This window comes from Miniopterus natalensis, chromosome 11 (genome assembly GCF_054644295.1).
Source record: "Miniopterus natalensis isolate mMinNat1 chromosome 11, mMinNat1.hap1, whole genome shotgun sequence".
In the NCBI taxonomy this organism is placed as follows: domain Eukaryota; kingdom Metazoa; phylum Chordata; class Mammalia; order Chiroptera; family Miniopteridae; genus Miniopterus; species Miniopterus natalensis.
Window position 1 is genome coordinate 54,406,263 of NC_142091.1, and position 21,364 is coordinate 54,427,626.

At 46.2% G+C, this 21,364-nt stretch overlaps 1 protein-coding gene across 9 annotated transcripts in view; it reads left to right on the top strand.

The window, feature by feature from the left end:
- The window catches only part of GAS2 (growth arrest specific 2), a 133,877-nt gene that overhangs the window by 105,235 nt on the left and 7,278 nt on the right, over positions 1-21,364 (top strand). The window contains exon 8 of one of the 9 annotated variants that reach the window (XM_016201683.2): positions 17,754-18,269. The exons of the other annotated variants lie outside the window; for them this stretch is intronic. Within the exon in view, the coding sequence (XP_016057169.1) occupies positions 17,754-17,921 (168 nt within the window). The 3' untranslated portion in view covers positions 17,922-18,269. Of the gene's footprint in view, positions 1-17,753; positions 18,270-21,364 lie in introns of those variants that run through there. 9 annotated transcript variants of the gene reach the window in all.

Here is a 21,364-nt window from a genome sequence, read left to right on the forward strand (position 1 = left end):
AAAGTTGCTATAGATTACAAATGTGTAGGGGGCTGGGATTGTATGGGACGGCCCGACGCGTCGGGGGCGCGGTGACTGCACCGCTGTTGACGGCAGCTCCCGATATCGTCCCGTAATGTCCCAGCCTGACCCCTTCATCCTTCCTCTGAATTTCCAGGGCGTTCAGCAAACGATGACCCTGAGCGCTGAGCCAGTGTGACGCCGGTCGCTGTCGTTCGTCCGTGTTGCCCTGGAGAGTGTGGGCAGGGTTCTGTCCTAGTCTCTGCTGGTGCCTGGTCTGGTATCTTCACATTGCTGGCCACAGCTGTTGGGTGGTCATTTCATGAGGGTCAGAAAAGTGAAAAGAGAAACTTCTGACCTCTTGTAGCGAGGGTTGCAACAAGGGGTGGCTTAGATTGATAATTTAATTCACAGCGTATCAATGACGGTAAAAACATGGAAGAAAAGGAAAGGACTCATTTTTGAATCTCAGGTGGTCTCTCTGATCAGATCTGTGGGGTTAGTCATTGTAAGCACAGTTGTTGTTAAACCCTGAGCCGTAGAACAAATTAGAAAGGACAAGGGTGTCAATGGTACTCCACGACATTTGTCAGATAATAGGTATGATCTCCTGTATGAAAGGACCTGGAGGGGAGGCAGGGACTCCGACCTCAAAGATCCAGCTGGAAAGGAAAATAAAATTTTATTTTACTCAAGCAAAATAAAACAAGATGAAGTAAAGGGCGGCTAAGAGAGAGCACGGTTTCCACTGCGGACGCGGTAATTCATCTGATGAGAATTTGCTGTGGGGCCTGCAGGGAGCTGGGCGCTCTGAGCTCGCATGCAGGCGGCTCCGTGTGAGCTGGGCTCCTGGGGAGCACCTTCCAAGGGCAGGTGGGAATTTACCAGCGTCTGGAGGAGTGAATGGGATTTGAATGTGGAAGGGCGTTTGGGGAGGATTTTAGGGTGAGAACCGTAGAATAGGATGAACTCAGGAGGTGTTAGAATAGCGAGCGGGCCAGTTTCTCCAGAAATCATGCAGAGAGTGTAAGTAGGAAATAATATGAGAAAGGTAGGCCAGGGGCAATTATGGAGGGTCTTGAATAGAAAGCCTCCCTCCCCCCACAAATTGCACTTTAACCTGAAAGCATTAGATAGCAATTGGAGTTGTTGAGCAATGGCATGATAAACTTGCAGGTTAAGGCAGTTAGTTAATCCTGAAGTGGTTTGTGTATGGGATTATGGGTTGGAGCAGGAAAAAACTAAAGGCAATGCAATTTATTAGGTTATTTCGATTGTTCACAGGATATGAGTATTGATTAAAACGGTGGCAGCCCTGGCTGCTGTGGCTCAGTTGGTTGAGCGCCTTCCCATACAGCGAGAGGTCGCTGGTTGGGTTCCCTGGCACACGCCTGGGTTGTGGGCTCGATCACCAGTGGGGCCATGCAGAAGACAGCTGATCCATGTTTCTCTCTCTCTCTCTCAAATCAATAAAAACATATTAGAAAAAATAAATAAAATGATGGCAGAGAGAATAGAAAGAAAAAATGGACAATCTGAATAGTATGCTGAGGGTAGACTTGATTAGACATTAATAAAATAGAGGGGAAGAGGCAGAGAACAAACTAGAATTTAGAAAATGATGGTTTTCTTAAGAATAATTACTTTATCCCCGCCAAATATTTAGTTAAGAGAAGAAACTTTTATAGCTTACGTGAGTCTCTGAGGTCAAGAAATTCTGCCATCAACTTGCTGCATGACCTTGATCAAGTTGTTTCAGATCTTAGCGAGTATCTGTAATGTGAATAATAATAATGCTCATTTTAAAGGACCGACCGTTCGTTCAGCAGATAGTCATTCAGCCAATAGTCCAAAAATTCTTTCCTAGGCCCTGAGAACAGACTGGCAAATAGGTAAAACAAGGTCACTGCCTTTAAGGGATCCACCTTCTAGCAGAGACAGGTTACTCTCAAGTTAGCAAGTATACAGGTAGCTTTGGGCTCTGGCATGTGTCAGGAGGAAACATTTGGTGCAATACAGAGTAATGGGGTTCAGGAGGGGTTACTTTAGTAAAGCTTGGGGCGGGGCGGTGGGGGACTCTCCAAGGAAATGATATTTGAAGTGACACGTAAATGAGAAGCCAGGCTTGCTTTGCAAAGAGCAGGGAGAGCAGTTTCGAGGGGACAGTAGGAGCAGGTCCACAGCTTGGCTCAGCTGAGGAGCAGTGTAGCCGATTTTTCACCTTATACGTGGGCAATTCCGGAAAAACAGACCGACTCAGGCATGTACACCTACAATGGTAATGCTTGGTTCTCAGTCTGAGTGGAAATTAGAGCAGATTTAAAAGGGACACCTGCCCTCTAGTGTTCTTCGTGAATTATTTTATCCCTCTAATGGGCTTTCTCCAAGTCTTCCCAGGACCATGGAGATGTTAAAAGTGCACATGCACACGTCTGCTCAGGGAAATGCCTCAATATTTCCGTATGTAGGAGACAAAGAAAAAACATTCTGAGCAGCCAGCTTCTGCCAGAGAGGAGAGTTCCATTTATTTATTTCTGTAAATGAGAAGGATGGTGAACAGAGGGGTTTCTGTTGAGAGGAATGACTTGCATATTTTAGCTTGGTCTGTTCATTCTTATATAAACTAGGGCAAAACAATGACCCCATTAAGCGTTAGCTTTTCTCACTTCAGTGTTTTTTCCTTTTGGGGGGAAAAAACCCCCATTGATTCAGGGAATAATTTGATTCTGTGGTGTGGGTTTAAATTCTGTCTGCTCACCCACAAGAAAATTCTAAAACATGGGCCCTAGAATTTTCTTGCCCATGAGCGCTGGTCATCTTTCTTAGATTAGATTTTGTCCATGCGCCTCGTTTAGGAGGCGATGGCGAGACGTTTCGGACCGTGCCCACCCACCCTCCGCTTCTGTGTGTGTCCCCCTCGCTGTGCTTTAGCCATGTTGGACCTCTCTTCCTTCAGCACTCTGCTGTTACCTGCCCAAAGGCTTTGGGAAATGCTGTTCCTCTTTCTGGAATGCTTATCCTCTCCCTGCCCATTTCCTAACATCTCATTTTTCAGTCGTTACTCCTAATGTCCTTCCTCCAAAAAACGTTCCTGCCTCCCGACGTGTGTGAAGGGTTCTGATCCGCAGCCCCTCACGCGTCACCTGCCTTCGCTGTGGAGGACCTAGGGGCCTGACAGGTGTTGGAGTGGCTCACAGGGTCCCCTCGGCACAACACGGTCCCTGGCACTTGGTCTTGCATTTGAGAGTTGGAGCCTAAATACAGGGTGGGGCAAAAGCAGGTTTACGGTTGTTCATATGGAAAATAATACAATAATTAACAAATCATAATACAAGAATAAACTCTGCGTTTCATGTACACACAGCCGTAAACCTACTTTTGCCCAGCCCTGTATTTGCCAAATGTATTTGCATTCAAATAAATTGTTGAGACAGTGCAGGGTTTTTGAAAGTTGAAGGACTCTGAAAACCCAGATGTGGAAAATGGATTTCGTTAGTTGGCTGTGAGTAACAGAAACAAACAAGACATCAGTGGCTTAGAGAAGATGAAAGTGAATTTCCCCATCGCGCAAGCCCAGGGCTGGTTGGATGCCCACTCCCCAGAGTCCTCAGGGACTCAAGGTCTCCAGTTCATCACTCTGCCATTGCTGTGCTGGGTCCCAGCCACGTGGCCCAGCATCGCTCTGGGCCCCAGGCAGACCCTGGAGGAGGGATGAAGAAGGGACAGAGGGCCTCTGCACCCACTCACTCGACCCTTCTGCTTACATGTCATTGGCTGTGACTTAGACATGTGGTCATGTTTACCTGCAGGGGAGACTGGGACAGTAGCCTTTATTCTAGGCAGCTCTGTGCCAAACTAAAATTTCTCCTGAGCTGGAGAAAGACAGAAGGTACTAGGGATCGACCGTGTCCTTCCCAGGAAGTCAGGGTGAACATCACGAAGATCAGGCTTAAAATGAAGACCACTTGGCAGATCATCAAGCATTAATTGTGGCCTCGAATTCAAGACTTCGATTCTGTAACTTGTAACAAGAATTAAAGGCGCGAGAGTTTCTATACTAAAATGATATATTCTTCTGAATAGTGGTTTTTGTTTTTGGCTATTTTTGTGGAATTCATACAGGAGGCACACATATCAAGGATGGTTTTAATAAGGAAGAGCATGCTCTTCTCATGAAATGTATCAACTTGCAAGAAGTTTAATTCTAACTGGATTCAAGATTGAATTCAAGCCATATAAATCTTTAACTTTCTAATGTATGGCAAAGGAGAGTAAGCGTGGTTTAGAAATAAAGAAAAAATAGTCACAGACCGTGTTTATTTCATGCTTGACTATTTACAAAGTACTTGGAATTCAGGACATTTGGCCCCGTAACAGCCCCCAAAGCTACAGACGAGATTTACAGACGAGAACCTGAGAAATTAAGACCAGGCCAGAATCAGTCAACCTATAAGTAATGAAGCCAAGACTGAACCATGCTCATGTCTCAATTTTAAGTTTTTCCTCCTGGCTCCAAATGCATGTCAGAACCTGATTAGGGAACATGTGGAAGCATGGATGAGAAAAGATGCATCTGCTAAATGTCTTTCTGGGAAAGCAGGCAATAGGAGGAATTACGATGTTTATATGGAGACCTGGTGTTCTTTAGTCCTAATTCATAGAGAAATTCCACGTGAAATCCTCCATGGTCGGGACTTTTCATGACTTAATTATTGGCCCAAAGGCAGCAATGCGGAGGGGCAGGGAATACCGTCCTTGGACAAACAAGGGACAGCACACAGGCACTGAAGACACCCTGTGGTCTACTCGAGGGTGTCACTAAGCAACCAGGAGCAGTTTGCTTTGTATTCTGAGGTTCACCGAGCGAGGGGAGTCTCCTGGAAGGCCCTTCAGAGCCACGCTTTATGGAGAGCCAGATTAAATGAAATCCAAGGATATTATGGCTGCTCTCTCAGGATATCTATTTCCTGACACGTGTCCCCGCCCCTGGTATTTCAGCAGGTCACGTATGAGTGCAGCTGCCTCTTGGCCTGATTCAGAATTTTTCACTCACAGGTTTAATTAAAATTTCTGGCAAGCGCCATCTATCATTTCTCTTTTGTAATTTTTGCCTCCCAGAGAGAGAAGCGCAGTGCTCATTACCTCTTGCATGTTTCTAGTGCCTTTGTTTCTATAGAAAAAAAAATAGTAACCCCTTTAACAACTCACAGATTTTCATTGGGAACCTTAATGCAAAGCAAATCACAATTGTGGATCTGTGCTTCTGTCGAAAAGTATGTCCGTAAAGTCCCTGAGGTTTATTATTTAACTCAGTGAAATAGGAAGACCGAGAACATAAAATCAGCAGGAATTGTTTTTATCGTAATGTAACAAAGTAGTCTCCACCTTGAGGTAGCTGGCCTTCCAGGTCTTGTGCTTGCAGAAACGAGGGTGTGTGGGCTAATTCCAGTGTCTCAGAAAGCAAAATGACACTTGTGCCTTCAGCAGTGGCGAGGGTGTGCGGGCGTCCGGCTCTAGGTCAACTTGGTATAATAACTGTTTCTTCCTACTCGTCAATTGATGTTTTACCTAGCATATATATGTTTTTGATTAATTAAAATGGGGACTAAGTTATTTCTTAATGAATAGATTTTGCAGGCAAATTCTCACAGCATGACATGTAAGAAGAATGCAGATATTAGAATAAAATATAAAATGGAGCCCCGGGCCTGTTTTGTCACTCTGAGCCAGTCACGCAACAACTGTGAGGATGAATTCTCCTATCTGTACAAAGGGGACTAATGATATCTATGACATATTTGTTATGAGAGCCAGAAAGGACACCTGGTTCAGCAATGAGCACACAGTAGCCTATAAAGGTTGATTACCATCATCTTCATTCAGTCAAAAGACAGGGTTTAAAAGAAAAATGAAATGAAATGATTCCTTAGTTGTGAACCGATTGGGAAGCACCATTTGAAGTCTCAGCGAAGCTAAGACTCAGCTGATCTGGGCAAAGCCAGCCTGAGCGAGGCGTGTCGGTTAAGGGCTCCTTGTCATCATCTGTGAAAAGGGAAGCCCTGGGTTGCCCCCTCTAAGGTATTTTCTGGCTTAGACAGCCTATATGCCCCACCACCCCACCGAGACCTCCCCCAGCTCTGCCATGACCAGCCGCGTTGCCTGGTGAGTCACTGCCCTCCCGTGAGCCAGCCCTCCCCTGTAAACAGGCTCGGAAAGGCCTGCCTTCCGGTCGCTGTGCATTAGGCGCGTGGCCTAGAGCCCGGAGTGCTTGAACTGTAGGTGGCAGCTGACCGCTCTGAGGAGCCCGCTCAGCCCTTCCCACAGCCGGCTCTGCTGGGCGCTTCACCCTCAAGGCCACCCTCTGGGTGTCCTCCTCGCTGCCTACATCTTCCCTTCTTGGGCCCGGGAACCAAGCCGGGTCCTGCACACGTGTCCTCACCGGGGGTCTAGGTCCTCTGCATATCGTCCATCTCCACTCTCATGTGAAAACATTTAACCTTCATTTCTAAGACACCCCTCGTAGTATTCTTTCTCCCTGGCTTTCTCTTCCAGGCCTGCCCTCTGACTCTGAGGCCTGAGGTCATAGGTTAGACTCACTTGTAGACCATTTTGCATCCCTTGGCATGGGCACAGAGGGCTCCAGGAAAGCCAGTGCCAGTAAGAGCCTATGATTAGATGGCAAGGACATCGTCACCCTTGGAGGACCAAACGGGGGCAGGGGGTTGGGGGGAGACAGAGAAAATTCTAAAGGTCCCGCGTCACTCTCCACGCTCCATCCTCAGGGACTCTGAATGTCAAGGACAGCTTGTTTGGCCTGCGTGAGTTGCAGCTGTTTTGTCAACTAAGCCCAGCCTGCTCTGTGTATCACAGACCCACGCTTCACAATAATATTGCCGAGGGGAAAAACAAAAAAACAGCCAACGCACAGCGCTCAGAGAGGACCTCCGTGTAGACTGCGGGGCAAGCAGTCTATGCGACAAGCCTTGGCGCCCTGCACCCCACTCCCACTGCCCTGAGTGGGCGCTCGTGTCCTCTCACACTCACCTGGCTTCTCTGATTCCTTCTGACACTTGTCCTTTTTGGAAACGATTTTTTCTCACTGTCTGAGAGCCATGTTTAACCAGGAAGTGCCAGATGGCACTGAGTCACCGGCTGCTTGATATTCAAGAACAGTATTTTATGCAGAATGGAACAATGTGTGTGCCGACGAGAGGACTTTGCTGATGCCTTGGGAATCGGGGAATGGCCCAGTCGCCTCCACAGCTGCGCCTGCACGGTCTGTGCGGGTCACGGGCTGCTTGGGGGCTCTTTGTGAGGTGTGTCTCCACCTTTACCTCAGTACAGCAGCCTGTGGAGTGTCTGCTCTGAGCTCGCTGCCGCTCAAAATACTGGGTGATAGGCCCCCGTCGCTGGAAGGGTCGTCAGAAAGCCTCCCGAGTACCCCTCTGTAAGATGATGAATCTACAGGAATATAAATGACCAAAAAAAAAAAAGCAAAAAACCAAAAACTATGAACCTAGATAGTTTTACTTATGTGGAACAATTGGCATTGTAATTCGGGGACATGTCGACATGTTAGCATGCCCAGGAATTGCTTTCATGCTAATAGCGACTATGAGTTCTGTGGAGCGATCTGAATGGGTTCTGAATGTAAAGCAGGACATACAGGACTAACTTCTTGGGTAAGTCCTGCAAAAGGCCTTAGTAGGACTTAGTTTTCCATAGGGAGCTTTGGTTGAAAACCAAAGCAAACCAAGAAACCAATACTAACCCACTCTCTTATTTCACCTTTCCAAAGGCAAGCCACCTTTGTTGGGGCCACCCCAGCACAGCTTAAAATGTTCCTAATTATATTTCATTGTTCTATTTAAACAATCACAAAGCTTGTAAGACGTTCATTATTTGAAAACAGATCTGTGTTTATATCAGTTGAGTTTTTAAAAAATTGTGAAAAGGAGAACTTTATCTGAGATGTCACCATCAATCTTTATTATTTTGTAAACAATTGACTAGAAAGAAATACTGGTAGAGATTACTAAGAATGCCTTGAAGTGGATTTTTGAAACTCAAGCAATGAGACCAGCCTCAGATCTCATCACTTAAGAAGTCCTTGTCTTGTCCATTTATCCACATGCTCATACAGGAGGTTATTACTTGTCCATTAAATGCAGAGCTCTCCTGTTCAGTAATAGTAATTTAGAGTTAGTTTTAATAATAAATCACATCTCAAGATACATCCTAGACATTTTGCTGAGATCCTAAAAGATAATCAGGAATGTAGGACGGAAGTGATTCTGTCAACCACTAACCTCTATAAATGCTGGCCTTGTAAGGAAATGCTGTTTATTTAAATAGACAAAAAGAGATTCCTGCGTCTGTCATTGAAGTCACACAGTTGGTCAAAAAGAATAGAGCACATGTGGGTGGGACATTGTGTTGTGAGCTGCAAACCTGTGTCTCCATCAGTTCCAGACATCACATCCATAACCTTCTCGTAACTAGTTGATATATTCAATTCTATCTTAGAGAATGTATCAATAAGAAGTGAGAAAAGGCTTCTAAAACTATTAAAAACTTAGTCACTACCCTATCAAATCTCAGCAATAGCTGTATATTAGAATTACCTGGAAAACTAAGAAAACTACCCTCCCTAAGAAATTCTGATTAAATTATTTTGGGACAAGGTCTGAATCCACATTTTAACATGCATCCTAGTAATTGCCTTTATTTCCCCACATGGGTCGCTTCTCTGTAACACCATGAAATGGGAACAAGCTGTTCTTACAACTGATGTAACACATTGGTTGAGCACTTATCTGTGATCGGTAAGAAAGAATAGAAATTAAGAAAAATAGAAATAGAAAAAAAATCCGTGGTCTCAAAACTCTCAGAGACTTTAAGTTCTTTGAAATGTGTGATATAAATCCCACTCTTGCTCATTACACTGTGTGACCCTGGCCAAGTTGTTCAACCTCTCTGATCCTTGGCAATTAATTGCAAAGGGAGAAAGTTAATATCTCCCACATAAGGTTGTCAAATGTGTTAAATGAGATAAATTGCTCAATAGAGAATCAGTTATTATTTATTATAATTATATCATGTTCACATCATTATTACATATTGCATGTAATAATTTATACAATTACATGCAATATACGTAATTTATGTACATATATAATTACCTGTATATAGTTTGTGTTTTATATATGTGCATACATACACACATGCTCACTAAATGTTACTCTCACAAGTATGCTAGAGTGAAATGTAGATTTATTTAGAATACAAGGCAGTGGTGAGAAATGTTGGAGAAAACCATGTTTACTGCTTTTGTTCCAGCAGAGTTTTGACAATGCGGCACTCGGTTTTTACTCAAGGGTGAGCCCACGCACTTGTGTGCTGCTGCCCCCTAGTGCCCAGGTTTGAGAACTGCGATTTTGCTGCATTTCATGGACAGGGTTGCAAACAGCTTCCGTCCCAGGCACCTGGTCAGTCACTTTGAAACGGATATGAAATGATGTTGAGATGCGTCTCCTTTAGCTCTTCAAGTGTGTGGTAGTGAGCAGCTGGCTGACCAAGGGGAGGGTGCGCTGGCTCTTGCTGGGCCCGCCTCAGGTGCTTTGCCCGCAGCCTGGCCCCTGCAGCGCGCCCCCAGCTCCCTCACTACCACGGTTACGGCTCCTAGAGCAACATATTTGGTGAGTCCTGCGTGTCACCTAACCTCAGGGGAGTAAAAACACCACCAAAAGGAGAGCCCAAGTGACAGGGAAAACCAATTACAGCTGGGATGGGGAAAATGATTAAAATGCTTTTCGCAGGAGTGGTTTCAGTATAATTTGACTTTGTATGAACAGTCCTATGATATAGGACAGGGTTCCTCAAATTCAGCGCTGTTGGCATATTGCACCAGGTAGCTCCTTGTGGTGGGGACTGTCCTGTGAATTGCAGGGTTAGTAGCATCTGTGGCCTCTGCCCACTAGATTCCAGTGCAACTGCCCCTCCGATTTATGAGAACAGAAATTGCCAAATGTTCCCCTGGGTTGAGAACAAAAAATGTAAAAGCATCCTGTGGTCATTACATATGAACAAGTGATTTTTATCATTTTTAATTCATCTAGGGTTTGTACTAATTGGTGACAAAGATGACGTGATCCCTAGTAAATTGCAAGCAAATTCAGTCCATTCATTTATTCACTCATTCATACATTTTTAAAAAAATTCAAAGTGTCTTTATTGAGTTCACCCCCCCCCCCCGGAATTGTCTTTTATGGTGCCCAGTGCATTTGCGCTTATTTGTTCAATGCCTGTTTCCTCCGTAGACTCTAAGGGTAGGGCAGTGTTGGAATATTCTATGTGATACCCCTAGTGGCTAATACATCATCTGCCACATAGTAGTTGCTTAGTAAACACCTTTTGAAAGAAAGAATAGAGAACCTAAACAACCTGGGACTGTAGGAGATAAAATGTTGGACCGGAGTCCACGCTCAAAATAAGCAGTTTTTCTTCGTTCTTCATTTTACGAGCAATAAGGCAAAACACAAGTAGTTAAAGGCTTTTTTTTTTTTTTAATTCCAAGAGAGTGATTCAGAGGAGGAACAAACAGCATCTAATTTGGAGCTAGGAGGCATGAGAGCCTGACACGATCCATGAGAGATGTAGGTTTGGGGTGGTTTCTGCATGTCACCAAGAAGGACGCGCTCTACTCAAAGGAAAGGACAGCCTGAGGGACACAGTGAGTAAGGTGCGTGGCTGGCGCCTGGGGAAGGCAGTTCGAGATGGGGGAGAAAGCTGGAGCTCGGGTCCGAGAGTGGATGCATCAAAGACTTTCCACTAAAGGGTAGATTTAGTCTTGGAGCAGCATGCACAGTGACCCTGAAAACAGAGGCAGAGCGACCGGAGGACATTTTTGCTTGTTCAAGAAAGAGACCTATTACCTGATTTGAGAGGTGCCAGAAATTAAAGTCTGTTGGGCTCGGCAGCTGCTTCGTGTGGGCCTGCTTTTCGGTCGACCGACCCTGGGGTGAGTGTATTCTGCTTGTCGCCTGCCCAAAGCCGTGTGTGCGGAGGCGTTCTTCAGGCCTGCCTTTATTCCTGACTGAGATTTCTTCTGGCTCGCCCCTAAGAGCAAGCCCCTCTACATCCTGGGGTCTCAGGTCCCTGGACTAAAAGAGATTTCAAGAGGAGGAGTTGAAACATAACCCTTCTAATTTTATGTTTTCCTTTTAAAAAAAATTTATTGGTTTTAGAGAGACAGAGAGATAAAGGAGGGGAGAGAGAGACAGAGACAGAGGGAGAGAGAAACATCGATTTGCTGCTCCACTTATATATGCATCCGTTGGTTGATTCTTGTATGTGCCCTGGCTGGGGATCGAACCTGTAATCCTGGTGTGTCGGGTCGACACTAACCAACTGAGCTGCTCAGCCAGGGCCTATGTTGTCTCTTATAAAGTAAAATAAAGATCAGAGGATGGGATAGATAGCCTACAGAGTTATTTGGAGGTGAGAGTGCGGCAGAAAGGCCTCTTCAGGGTGTCGCTGTCTCTTCACCTCAGTTCAAGCCTCAGTCATTTTTACCTCTCCCCTAAATACTGGAGATGCCGCTTAGCTAATCTTTCTGGCTCCAGGCCTTGGCTGCTCCATCGGTCTGCTGGAAGAATCCTTGCGTAATAGAGACCTTGCCGTGCCATTCCCTTGTTAGAACCCACCAGTGACCGTCCCCATTTCATGTGCGTAGAAAGGCACCTGAGGTCATCTTGCGCTTGGGCACTGCTTACCTCGCGACACGAATCTCCTACCGGCCCCTTCTCGTCCCTCTCACACGTCAGCTGTGTGATAGCGAAACACTCAGTGTTACGCACAGGCCATGCCGCTTACATTTTTGTTCCTTCACAGATGCTTTCCCCTCAGCCTGCGATGCCCTTCTTTACCCAGCATATCATTTCCTCCAAGAACTATTCACAGGAATCCTTGCCCCTCAAAGACTAGCCTGAGGAGGTCTCCAGGATGCTCTCATGGCCTCCTTTGCACACCGGAACCAGAACAGGCTTGACGATGGATGTGGGAGGTGATTACAATCATGTTAGAATAAAAAGAAATTTAAAATATGTTTCTCCTTCAGAGTGTTAAGGAAAATTGGAAATAAAACCACCTATAAAAATGCACTCTGAGTAAAACTAACATCGAGAACATAGATAACAAGACTCCTACGAAGTGAAGGCATTCTAGCAGAATTAGCTGCCTTCAAAGACCAAATAGGCGTAAAATGAAAAGAAAAGGAAGATCCAGTGAGATTAAATCCCCTTCTGAAGGCCTCTTAGGAGACAGGAGAAACAGAGAAGAAAGGGGGGAGGGTTTGAGATTTAAGAGTGAATAGATGGTGAAGGTAAGAGGCTGGGTAATGGAGTTTTATGAAGCTGTGCAAAGAGCTAGAAGGGGTATAGAGGGGAGGGACCATTCTCTAAGCGGAGATGCTAAGTAAAGAGGGAGAAGTGAGGGTTTGGGTGCTGATGCCCCCTTCAGAGACCACTGCCAGGCGGTGCGGATAGCTAATGGATAGTACACCCCAACTTGCGAGCCCAGTGACCTTAGACAGTCATGCTTTTAATAAGTACTTTTAGGGGCTAATGGGCAAAATATGGAATATCCATGTCCATTAAATACTGTGTATTAATCATATTATGTCTAAAAGGAGAGAGGAGGGACCTTTGAATCTGGAGGCCACTAATATGACTTTAACATTAATTACAAAATTTTTGTTTTGATCTTAGTACATAAGCTGGTTAGATGCCGGGGGTGGGGGTGGGGGGGTGGCATGAATCACAAACTGACAGAAAAGAGCTTTGGCCTTAAAGGTATTAGAACAAACAAAAGATGACGTTGAGGACTAGATCGGGAAGGAGCAGAAGCGGAGTGCGTTGCACCGTCGCCAGCTCTGCCTCCCTGGGTTCTGCAGCCAAGGGTGGGGCTCCGTGCCCTCAGGATGGAGGCATTTCTGTTAGCAAGTTAGGGGTAGAGTCTGGGTGAACATGAGCCCTGGTAGAAGCAAGCACATTACTGGGGGGCTAGCTGAATTTGAAGCAAAGGATTAGGAAACATAGGTTAGACTTGTCAGTGAGGAGCAAGTAGTGTTGCTCCTTCAGAGTCAGTATTTAACTTCTTACCGGCCTGCAGAGAGATTGCTGTGCATCTAAGTTCCCGAAATATGTGAAGATATTTATACAAACAGGAACGTCCCACGTGCAGTGGGCTACTGAGGGGGGAAAGAAAAGGAAGTGGCCGAGGGGCCCACATTTGTTCTGTGGATCTTGTCATTTGAGAGAGCTGGACGATACATATAAATAGAAAGTTATTCCAGGGTCCAGCCAGGCCCTAGGTAGCCAAACACCAGCCCTCTAGCCACAGTTGAAGGAAGAAAAGACATAGGGGTGAGGACGGGTGTATATATTTATATCAGATGGGATACATTTGTGTAACTTATTTCTCTAACCATGTGTATATAATACACACACGAAGAACTTTAGAAAATCATGAACCAAGTTATAGAAAGGAGGGAATAGAGACAGAAAATTATGGAAATATGAAAATAGAAGATGGGCTGCTGAAAATTGTAGTGTAAACTTTGGCAAGAAAAGAGATACCAGAATTGTTGGAGGTGAAAGTAAATTTAAGAGCGAAGACGATCACCAGGGGCGTCTGTGAGGTCGTGTCTGACAACGGGGTGAACTTGAGCGGGGGGTTCCCGGCGGTAACTTCCTAGGCCATTAGTTATGGGTGGCTTTTCTCAACAGTTTGTGCCATCTTCCGTTCGGGGACCTCTGGGTGTCCCCAGGGAACAATGGGCTCATTTGTAAGTGAGCCTGTGACCAGTCCCTGAAGCAAGAATGGGCAGACACAGTCCGTTATGAACTGTTTCATTCTTTTCAACGTCATCTTCAAGGAGGCTGAGCAGCCTGGAGGCTCTAAAGCTCACCTGCGCGTGCTGGAAAATGAATGATGGAAATAGAATATTCAGTAAAGCAACATTTTTGAATTCGGAACAGGATCATCTGTGTGCAGTGTGTAGCAAAGAGAAGAGCTGTGTGGGAGATAAAGACAAAATATAGTTTTTAAAAAATACAAAGTAATTTTTTACATATGTATTAATAGGTGAGATTGCTTTATATTTTCCTCTATGCTCTTGACCTGTTTACAGAGCATGAGAAACTGAGAGGAAGAGGAAGGCGTTGGGGCCGCAGAGAAGGTTTTTGGAGCCAGTTAGGATCACGGGGAACATGGGGTCGAGCTTTGGAGAGGCCATGGCATTTCTTAGAGTGCAGGGAGAAATAAGAGCAAGGAATCATGGCCTTGGAAAGAAAGTTTCTAGAAGAGAAATTCTGACACTTATAATTGTTCCAGAGTCAGGAACGTTTTATAGAAAAGGGGAAGGGAAACTAAAGGGAGTCAATACAAAAAGCAGTTAACGTCACAGTCGTATCCGAGGATTGTATGTGGTTTTGCTTAGTGCTGGGAAAAATCCAAATATGTGTACTATGAAAATGCCTTAAAAAGTAGCATTAGAGGACAGATGAAACGGTCTTAGAAAGAGCTTGGTAAACCATCAGGTACTATGAAAATATCAGAAAACCCGTTTGAGGTTTAGGCAGCCCAGAGGTACCTACACTCCAAATACTCTTCCACTATATACTGCACCTGATGTATGTCAAGGGGGAAAAAAGATCATCATTAACGTTGTAGTGATTTCAGATAAAATTGCATCCTCATATGGTGAAGCATATGGGAATTTGCGAGTTTGCATAAGAAGAATACGGTTTTTATAGCAATATTATTTTCTGGGTGATGAAATATATGTATTTCCTGTATTGATGTTTTAGAAATTCTATTTTTCCCATTTTTCTTTTGTTTTCTCAAGGAGAAGAACTGAGTGTTTTAACTTTATTTTTTTATACATATTCCTTGTATGTAGTTAATAAAATGGTGCTATATGATGGATGACCAAAAAGAGCACACTTGCCCCATCCCTTTTCTTCCCTTTTCACTCCTTTCCCCTGAATTCTCCCCAGAAGCAGTCATCTCGTAGAGCTGTTCCTTCTTTTATCTGTCTTCAAGTTTCCAAAATACATGACTACGATGCCGCGTCTCAGCCTTTCGGTTTAAACACTTGCCTCGGCACGCTCATGAGCACTCGGCATCGGCTTCGCAGTGCCCTCTGAACGCCGCAGGCGCCACAGCTCTCTGTCCCCTGGCAGCAGCTTCTCTTTTCCCTGGAGTCAGTGATGTCTCCGTGCGCTCTCGCAGGTACGGCGAAGAAGCCCTTCCCAGGCCCCCTTGCAGAGCTGTAGAACCCATCACAGTGATGCCACGGGGGTACACCAGGTCGTCTGTCGCTCTCATTTCTGGTCCTTCCACATCACCCCGCCCCCAGGGTGGCCTCGCTGTGCCACCCGAGTCTTCTTTGACTTGTCCTTACATTGACCCTCTATTTCCTGGACTGTGTGTCTTCTGCCGATTATCCCATTGCTTTTGCAGAGGTCATCCTGAGAAAATGTGTAATCATTCATTCATCCAAGACATATTTATTGAATATGTATTATGAAAAAGCAGTGTTCTAGGAGCTAAGATGTGTCAGAGAACAAAAGAGTAGGTCCCCGGCTTCCTTGAGGACTTTATATTTGTGTGTGTGTGTGGGGGGGGGTGGTGTCTGTGTGCATAGCTTTGCCAGATAAAATAAAATACAGGGTGCTCAGTTACACTTGAATTTTTGATAAACAACAAATACTTTTTAGAATGAGTATGTTCCAAATATTGTAGGGGGACATACTTAATTCTAAGTTTATCATTGCTTATCTGAAATTTAAATTCAACTTGGTATTCTGTATTGTTAAATGATAAAACCATAGTTAGGAGGGATTATACTGTATAAACAATAAACATAATATGTAAGTTATAGGGCTTGCTAGAAAGTGGCAAATGTCATGGCAGGGTGGGGAAGGAAAGGTAGGGCCAGGTACAGCAGACTGGGGGTGCCAGGAGCAGAGATTGCAATTTTAAAAGAGTGATTAGGGCAAACCGCATTGAGAAGGTGAGAGATTAGCAAGAGCATGAAGGAAGCAAGGAGTTAGCTCTGCTCTCTCGGGGGGAAAATGCCTGCTAGACAGAAGGGACACCAAGTCAGGAGCATGCCTGGAGCGACGCTGGAGTGTTTGAGAAACAGCAAGGAGGCCAATGTGGCTGTAACGGAGCGCGGTGGGCCCAGTGACGAGACATGAAGTCAGAGAGGTAAGGAACCCAGCCCACACAGGAACTTGGAGGCTGCAGGACACGGGGAGCCTGCAGGGTTCTGAGTGGAATGGTGGCAGGAGTTGACTTCTGTTTTAACAAGATCCCTCTTGTTTCTCTGTTGAGAATATACTGAGGGGCGAGGAAGGGCAGAAGCAGTGAGAGCAGTTGGAAGGTCATTGTGGCCCCCCAGGCGAGAGGAAAGAACCTTGGACTAGGGAGACAGCCATGGAGATGACGACAGACCGGATTCGGGATGGACTTTCCCTCTACCAATTTACTGTGAAAATTTTCAAACATACACGGAAGTCAATACCCATAGAACTACCATCTGGGCTCTGTCATGGGCACTTTGCTTTGTCACAGATCTACCCATCCTGTGCCTGTGTCATGCCCTAGTCTAGGGCAACCTCTGATTCAACTTCTGCAGAAATGAACCTCAGTCTCCTCCTGAGGTGGTGCAGTCGCTTCCTCTATGGGACAGACACAGGCACAGCAAATCTGGAGTGGGGTGCACCAAATCTGGGGGGCCAACTGATCCTTATACTGACTTTCAAAGGGCTCTCCTTTTTCCAGCTGCGCTTCTCCCCTCACCTGATAGAGGTACCTGGTGATTCGAAAACCTAAATTTCCTATAATTTCAAGGCAAGATCGGACCTGTCTCTTTTAGGCAGCTATCATTTCAGGCTCTCTCCACCCTGTCATCTGAGCTCTCTCCGCCCTTAGTTGGTTATGACTCATCTGTTTTCCATAGTCTGAAAATGTGCTGGCCTTACTTGTTTACTGTTATGTCCTGTTTTCTTTTGTCCTGTGATTTTATATTTTTGATCCTTGCCTTTCATTTGATTTGGGCTTTAAGAGGAAGGAGTCTTATGTTTTCAGATATTTTGTCACTATGAAAGATCTGAATGTATTTTAGTGATACTTTGTTTTCAGTTTTAATGGGTCTGCCAATATACTAAAGGTACAGGAAAAATAGCCGCGAAGTAATAGTTTTTCCAGTGTCTGGATTACAGGCCCTGTTGTTACTTTTTATGACCCAAGAAGACACCAAGTGGGAAATCATTGGTGTATGTCATTGTCACAGAACAACGTGTGCCTCTCTGAGTACTGATTCCAGTCTGTTAGGTTTTGGCATCAGTGTTTAAAAGACAGAAAGGGAGTTCAGACTGAGTCAGACAAACAGTTGATTAGTGGAAGGAATGGTTTTTCATTGCCCCTCGGACCCCAGTTTTCCTTCCGAATAGTGATTGCATTTTGGGGGTGGACGAATTCTGGCTTCAACCGGGTGTATGCCAGCTGCAAATCCCTCCTCCAGGCAGCTCTTCCTTCCAGCACCAGCATCTCCCACCTCATTGCTTTCACTGCTCTGAGTGTTCTATAAAATATTCATCATAACTCCGCCTTCCTTGTCCGAAATGGTGCTGTACACGGGTAATTAGACTGCAGCTAAGGCTTCTTATTTTTATTTGGTGCAGAGCTGGGGAAATGGGGACCTTGCACAACACGTAGATGAGACTGGCAGGCGGCCGGCATTGAGTGCTCCTACACGTGTCCCAAGCGGTGCAAACGGAACTTTTGCCAGTCAGTGGACATTCATCTGCTACCCACCCTTCTCATGTCTGCTCCCAGAAACAGGCTTCTGAGAGCCATTTGTCCATAGTGAAACTGGGAAGGGAACGTCCTTAGAAGAAAACGACAAAGCAGGCCAGACGTTGTTTTCTGACCAGCCTCAGCGCCAGCAGATCTGACTCGAGGCCTGCGCCTGTGGGGAACGGGCCGTGGCCGTTTACGGCGCCAGAGGAGAGCGCGAGGATTACATCCTCCCCAGTGTACGACTTATTTACTAAGGACAACAAGTCACAGAACTGGGAATCAGAAGACGAAATCTGTGTGTTCGTGAGCCACTCACTTAACTCTCTAAGCCTCTGTGTCTGCATTTGTGCACCGGGGACGGCACGGAGCAGGTGCGACCGCAGAAGGAAATGCTGCCGGAGGGAATGCTTTGCAGCCGGGGGGGCCTCGCTCCTTCATGGCTCCTTCTGGAGCGTGGGGCCCAGGGCAGAGCACTGCGGGGGAACCTCGCTGTCAGCGTGTTTTGTTTGGGTGAGTCACTCAGGTTCAAATGCAGATAAATTCTTCCGAGCGTGTATTAAACATCTTCGACCTGTGCCTGGGGTCCGTGCAGAGCCGGGCAGTGCGGTCAGGAGTGGAGACGTCGTAAAATGTCAACATGTCTTCCTGAGGAAAGTAGGTGGTGTCCTTGGAAAGAGTCTAGATAAGAACTCAGACCTCATGCGCCCTGGCAAAGCCCCTTTAACAGGAATGGTTAAGTTCCAGCGAGCACTGTCTTGGAAGTTAGAGAGAATCCCGTTCAAACCTAAAGTCTGTCACTTTCTAGGTGGTGACAAAGTGACCTGGGCTTTTTACTTAATGTTTCTGAGCTACCATTTTCTCCTCTGTGAATGGAGATGAAAATGCAAACTGCTTAAAGTTGGCCCAAGACTTAAATGAAATAAAACCTGTGAGAAGCCTATCATTATCATAACAATATTATTGTTTCAATAATAATAACAACAGTGGCAGGCTACTACTGAGGGTCCCGTGCCGGGCGCTTTTCTACACGCTTACAGATATTGATATCGTTGTCTAGACAACTCTAGGAAGGAGGAATTGTTACAGTCATCTTACAGACGAGAAACTGAGGCGTAGAGAGATTAAATGTCTCAGAGTTGTACGGCGGGTTAGTAGGGACCGTAGTTGAGCAGCCTGGTGAAGACAAATGAGTGGTCACTGTTACGCCCTCCCTCTGCAGCCTCGCCTGAGAAGAATGCCCAGCCGATGGAGGGCCATTAGGAAAAGAAAAATAGACAGTAAATATGAAGCATGCTTTGTAGACAGTGGAGCAGTAATTCCAAAATCTCGTTTGTTTGGGTGGTATTTAACCATTTGTCATCTCAGACAGCCAGAGAGGATGAGACGAATCCCCAAGCGCTGAGAAACAAGTCTGCCCCGTCCGTGTGGCCAGCTCAGCCTCGGCTGCCCCGTGCCAGGTGGCCTGGGCGCTCACCTGGAAAGTGCGGCTGGCGGGCCGCCCGCATGGCGAGCCAGCGGCTGAACACCCGCCGCCTCACTCCTCCCCGTGTCGGACTGAATTCCCAGCCGCCCCGTTTTGAACATATGCCATCTCAGTATCATGTTCGATGGCGACAGAGTCTGTCGTCCTATAAATTAATTTAACACTCTTTCCCTGGAGAGCAGATGCCTGCATTCTAAAAACAATATTTTGCCTCGAGTTATGATGGTTTGTAAAAACACAGCGAGCAGGGTTGACAAGGAGGCATCAGGGAGCATATGATCCCTGGGGGCTGGGCTGATCCCAGTGGGGGCAGGTGGCCCCTTGCAGGCCGGCAGAGTCAGAGGGCGGGAGAGTGGCTGTGGGATCCCCGGGGGTCCTGCTGATCCCAGTGGGGGCAGGTGGCCCCTTGCAGGCCGGCAGAGTCAGAGGGCGGGAGAGTGGCTGTGGGATCCCCGGGGGTCCTGCTGATCCCAGTGGGGGCAGGTCGCCCCTTGCAGGCGGGCAGAGTCAGAGGGCAGGAGAGTGGCTGTGGGATCCCCGGGGGCTGGGCTGATCCCAGTGGGGGCAGGTGGCCCCTTACAGGCGGGCAGAGTCAGAGGGCGGGAGAGTGGCTGCGGGCAGAACATGAGCCCTGGGTCGGTTAGGGGAAGGGCCTAGTGGGAGCTACAGTGCGCTGGGCGACCCAGAACACTTAGGCACTAAAAGATGAGGAGGGGGTGACATCTTTATTAACTTGTCACTGCAGTGAACAGTATATTTTTAATGCATCCCAGGTGTAATGAGGACTTGTGAGGATCACCAAGAGAATAGTATCATTAATTCCAGATTCATTCAGGATATTTTCTTCCCCTCTCCTCCCTTCCCCCTTCCCCTTTTCCTCTTTCCTGTCTATTTGAAAAAATTATTGATTAATTTGAGAGACAGTAAGGGGGGAGGGGAGAGAGAGAGAGAAACGATTCGTTGTCCCACCCACTCGTGGATTTATCGGCTGATCCCTGTACGCTCTCCGACTGGGGATGAAACCCGCCAACTCGGGGAATGGGGACGATGCTCTGACCCACTGCGCCCCCGGCCAAGGCTCCTGCCCATTGTTTTAACTGATTCTCAATAGACTCTTCCTCTTTTTTATATGATTCCTGTTATCGCTTCATTCTTTGACCTAAAATCTCTCTTTCTTTCAAGCAGTTTGCTAAGCAGTGGTGATGTGGGTTATCTTTCACATCCTAGATGTTTCTCTTCTCTCTTCTAATGACAAATCATTTCATCTTTTCCTTTTTCTTACCTTTCCAAAAATATGTGCGATGTCTTCTAATCACACACGGTGACTGTTGACAGGTAGATAGAGGATGCGGCCCTTCAGGGAGGTCACAGCAAGTTAGAGAAAGATGGATAAGTAAGGCAACGAAGCGTTAAAGGTACTTTGTAGGAAAGATTGCAGGGTTCACAGAAGGTAATCTAAAGGGTAGTGCGCAAAAATATTACGTAAAGGCAGCGATGCCTGGGTGCAGCATTAGTCAGTGTTAACTTTGCTCATTCATTCATTCAACAAACATTTATTGAGTGCCCATTGTATACTTGGCTCTGCTGGGCCCTCTGGGTATGGAATTTAGCAAGGAATAACCTTGCCTGGCACTTAGCGAGTAAGTATTTGTTGAATGGTCAAAGGAAGGGACTTTATTTTAGTTCACCTGTTGACAGTGGAGCATTTTTCTGCATGTAGAAAAGCATGGAACTTTCAGGGGATTCTGAGTTCAGAATATTTGGGGGGTGGGCACTTTGGAGGGCGGCATGGGCACAGACAAGAAGGGCCACAGTGTAGCTGCAGAGCTGGGCAGGGCACAACCTGCACAACTGTGGGTCATTCTGGCGCAGAGAGGAAGAGGCGGGGAAGGGATTAGAGCTGGGCCCTGGGGTGCCTTGTGTGTCAAACAGTTGTTCTCACGGGGGTTGGTGGGATAGAGGTAGGAGATAGGATGTCAGGATGGCTGGTGAATTGTTTCTCCACATTAT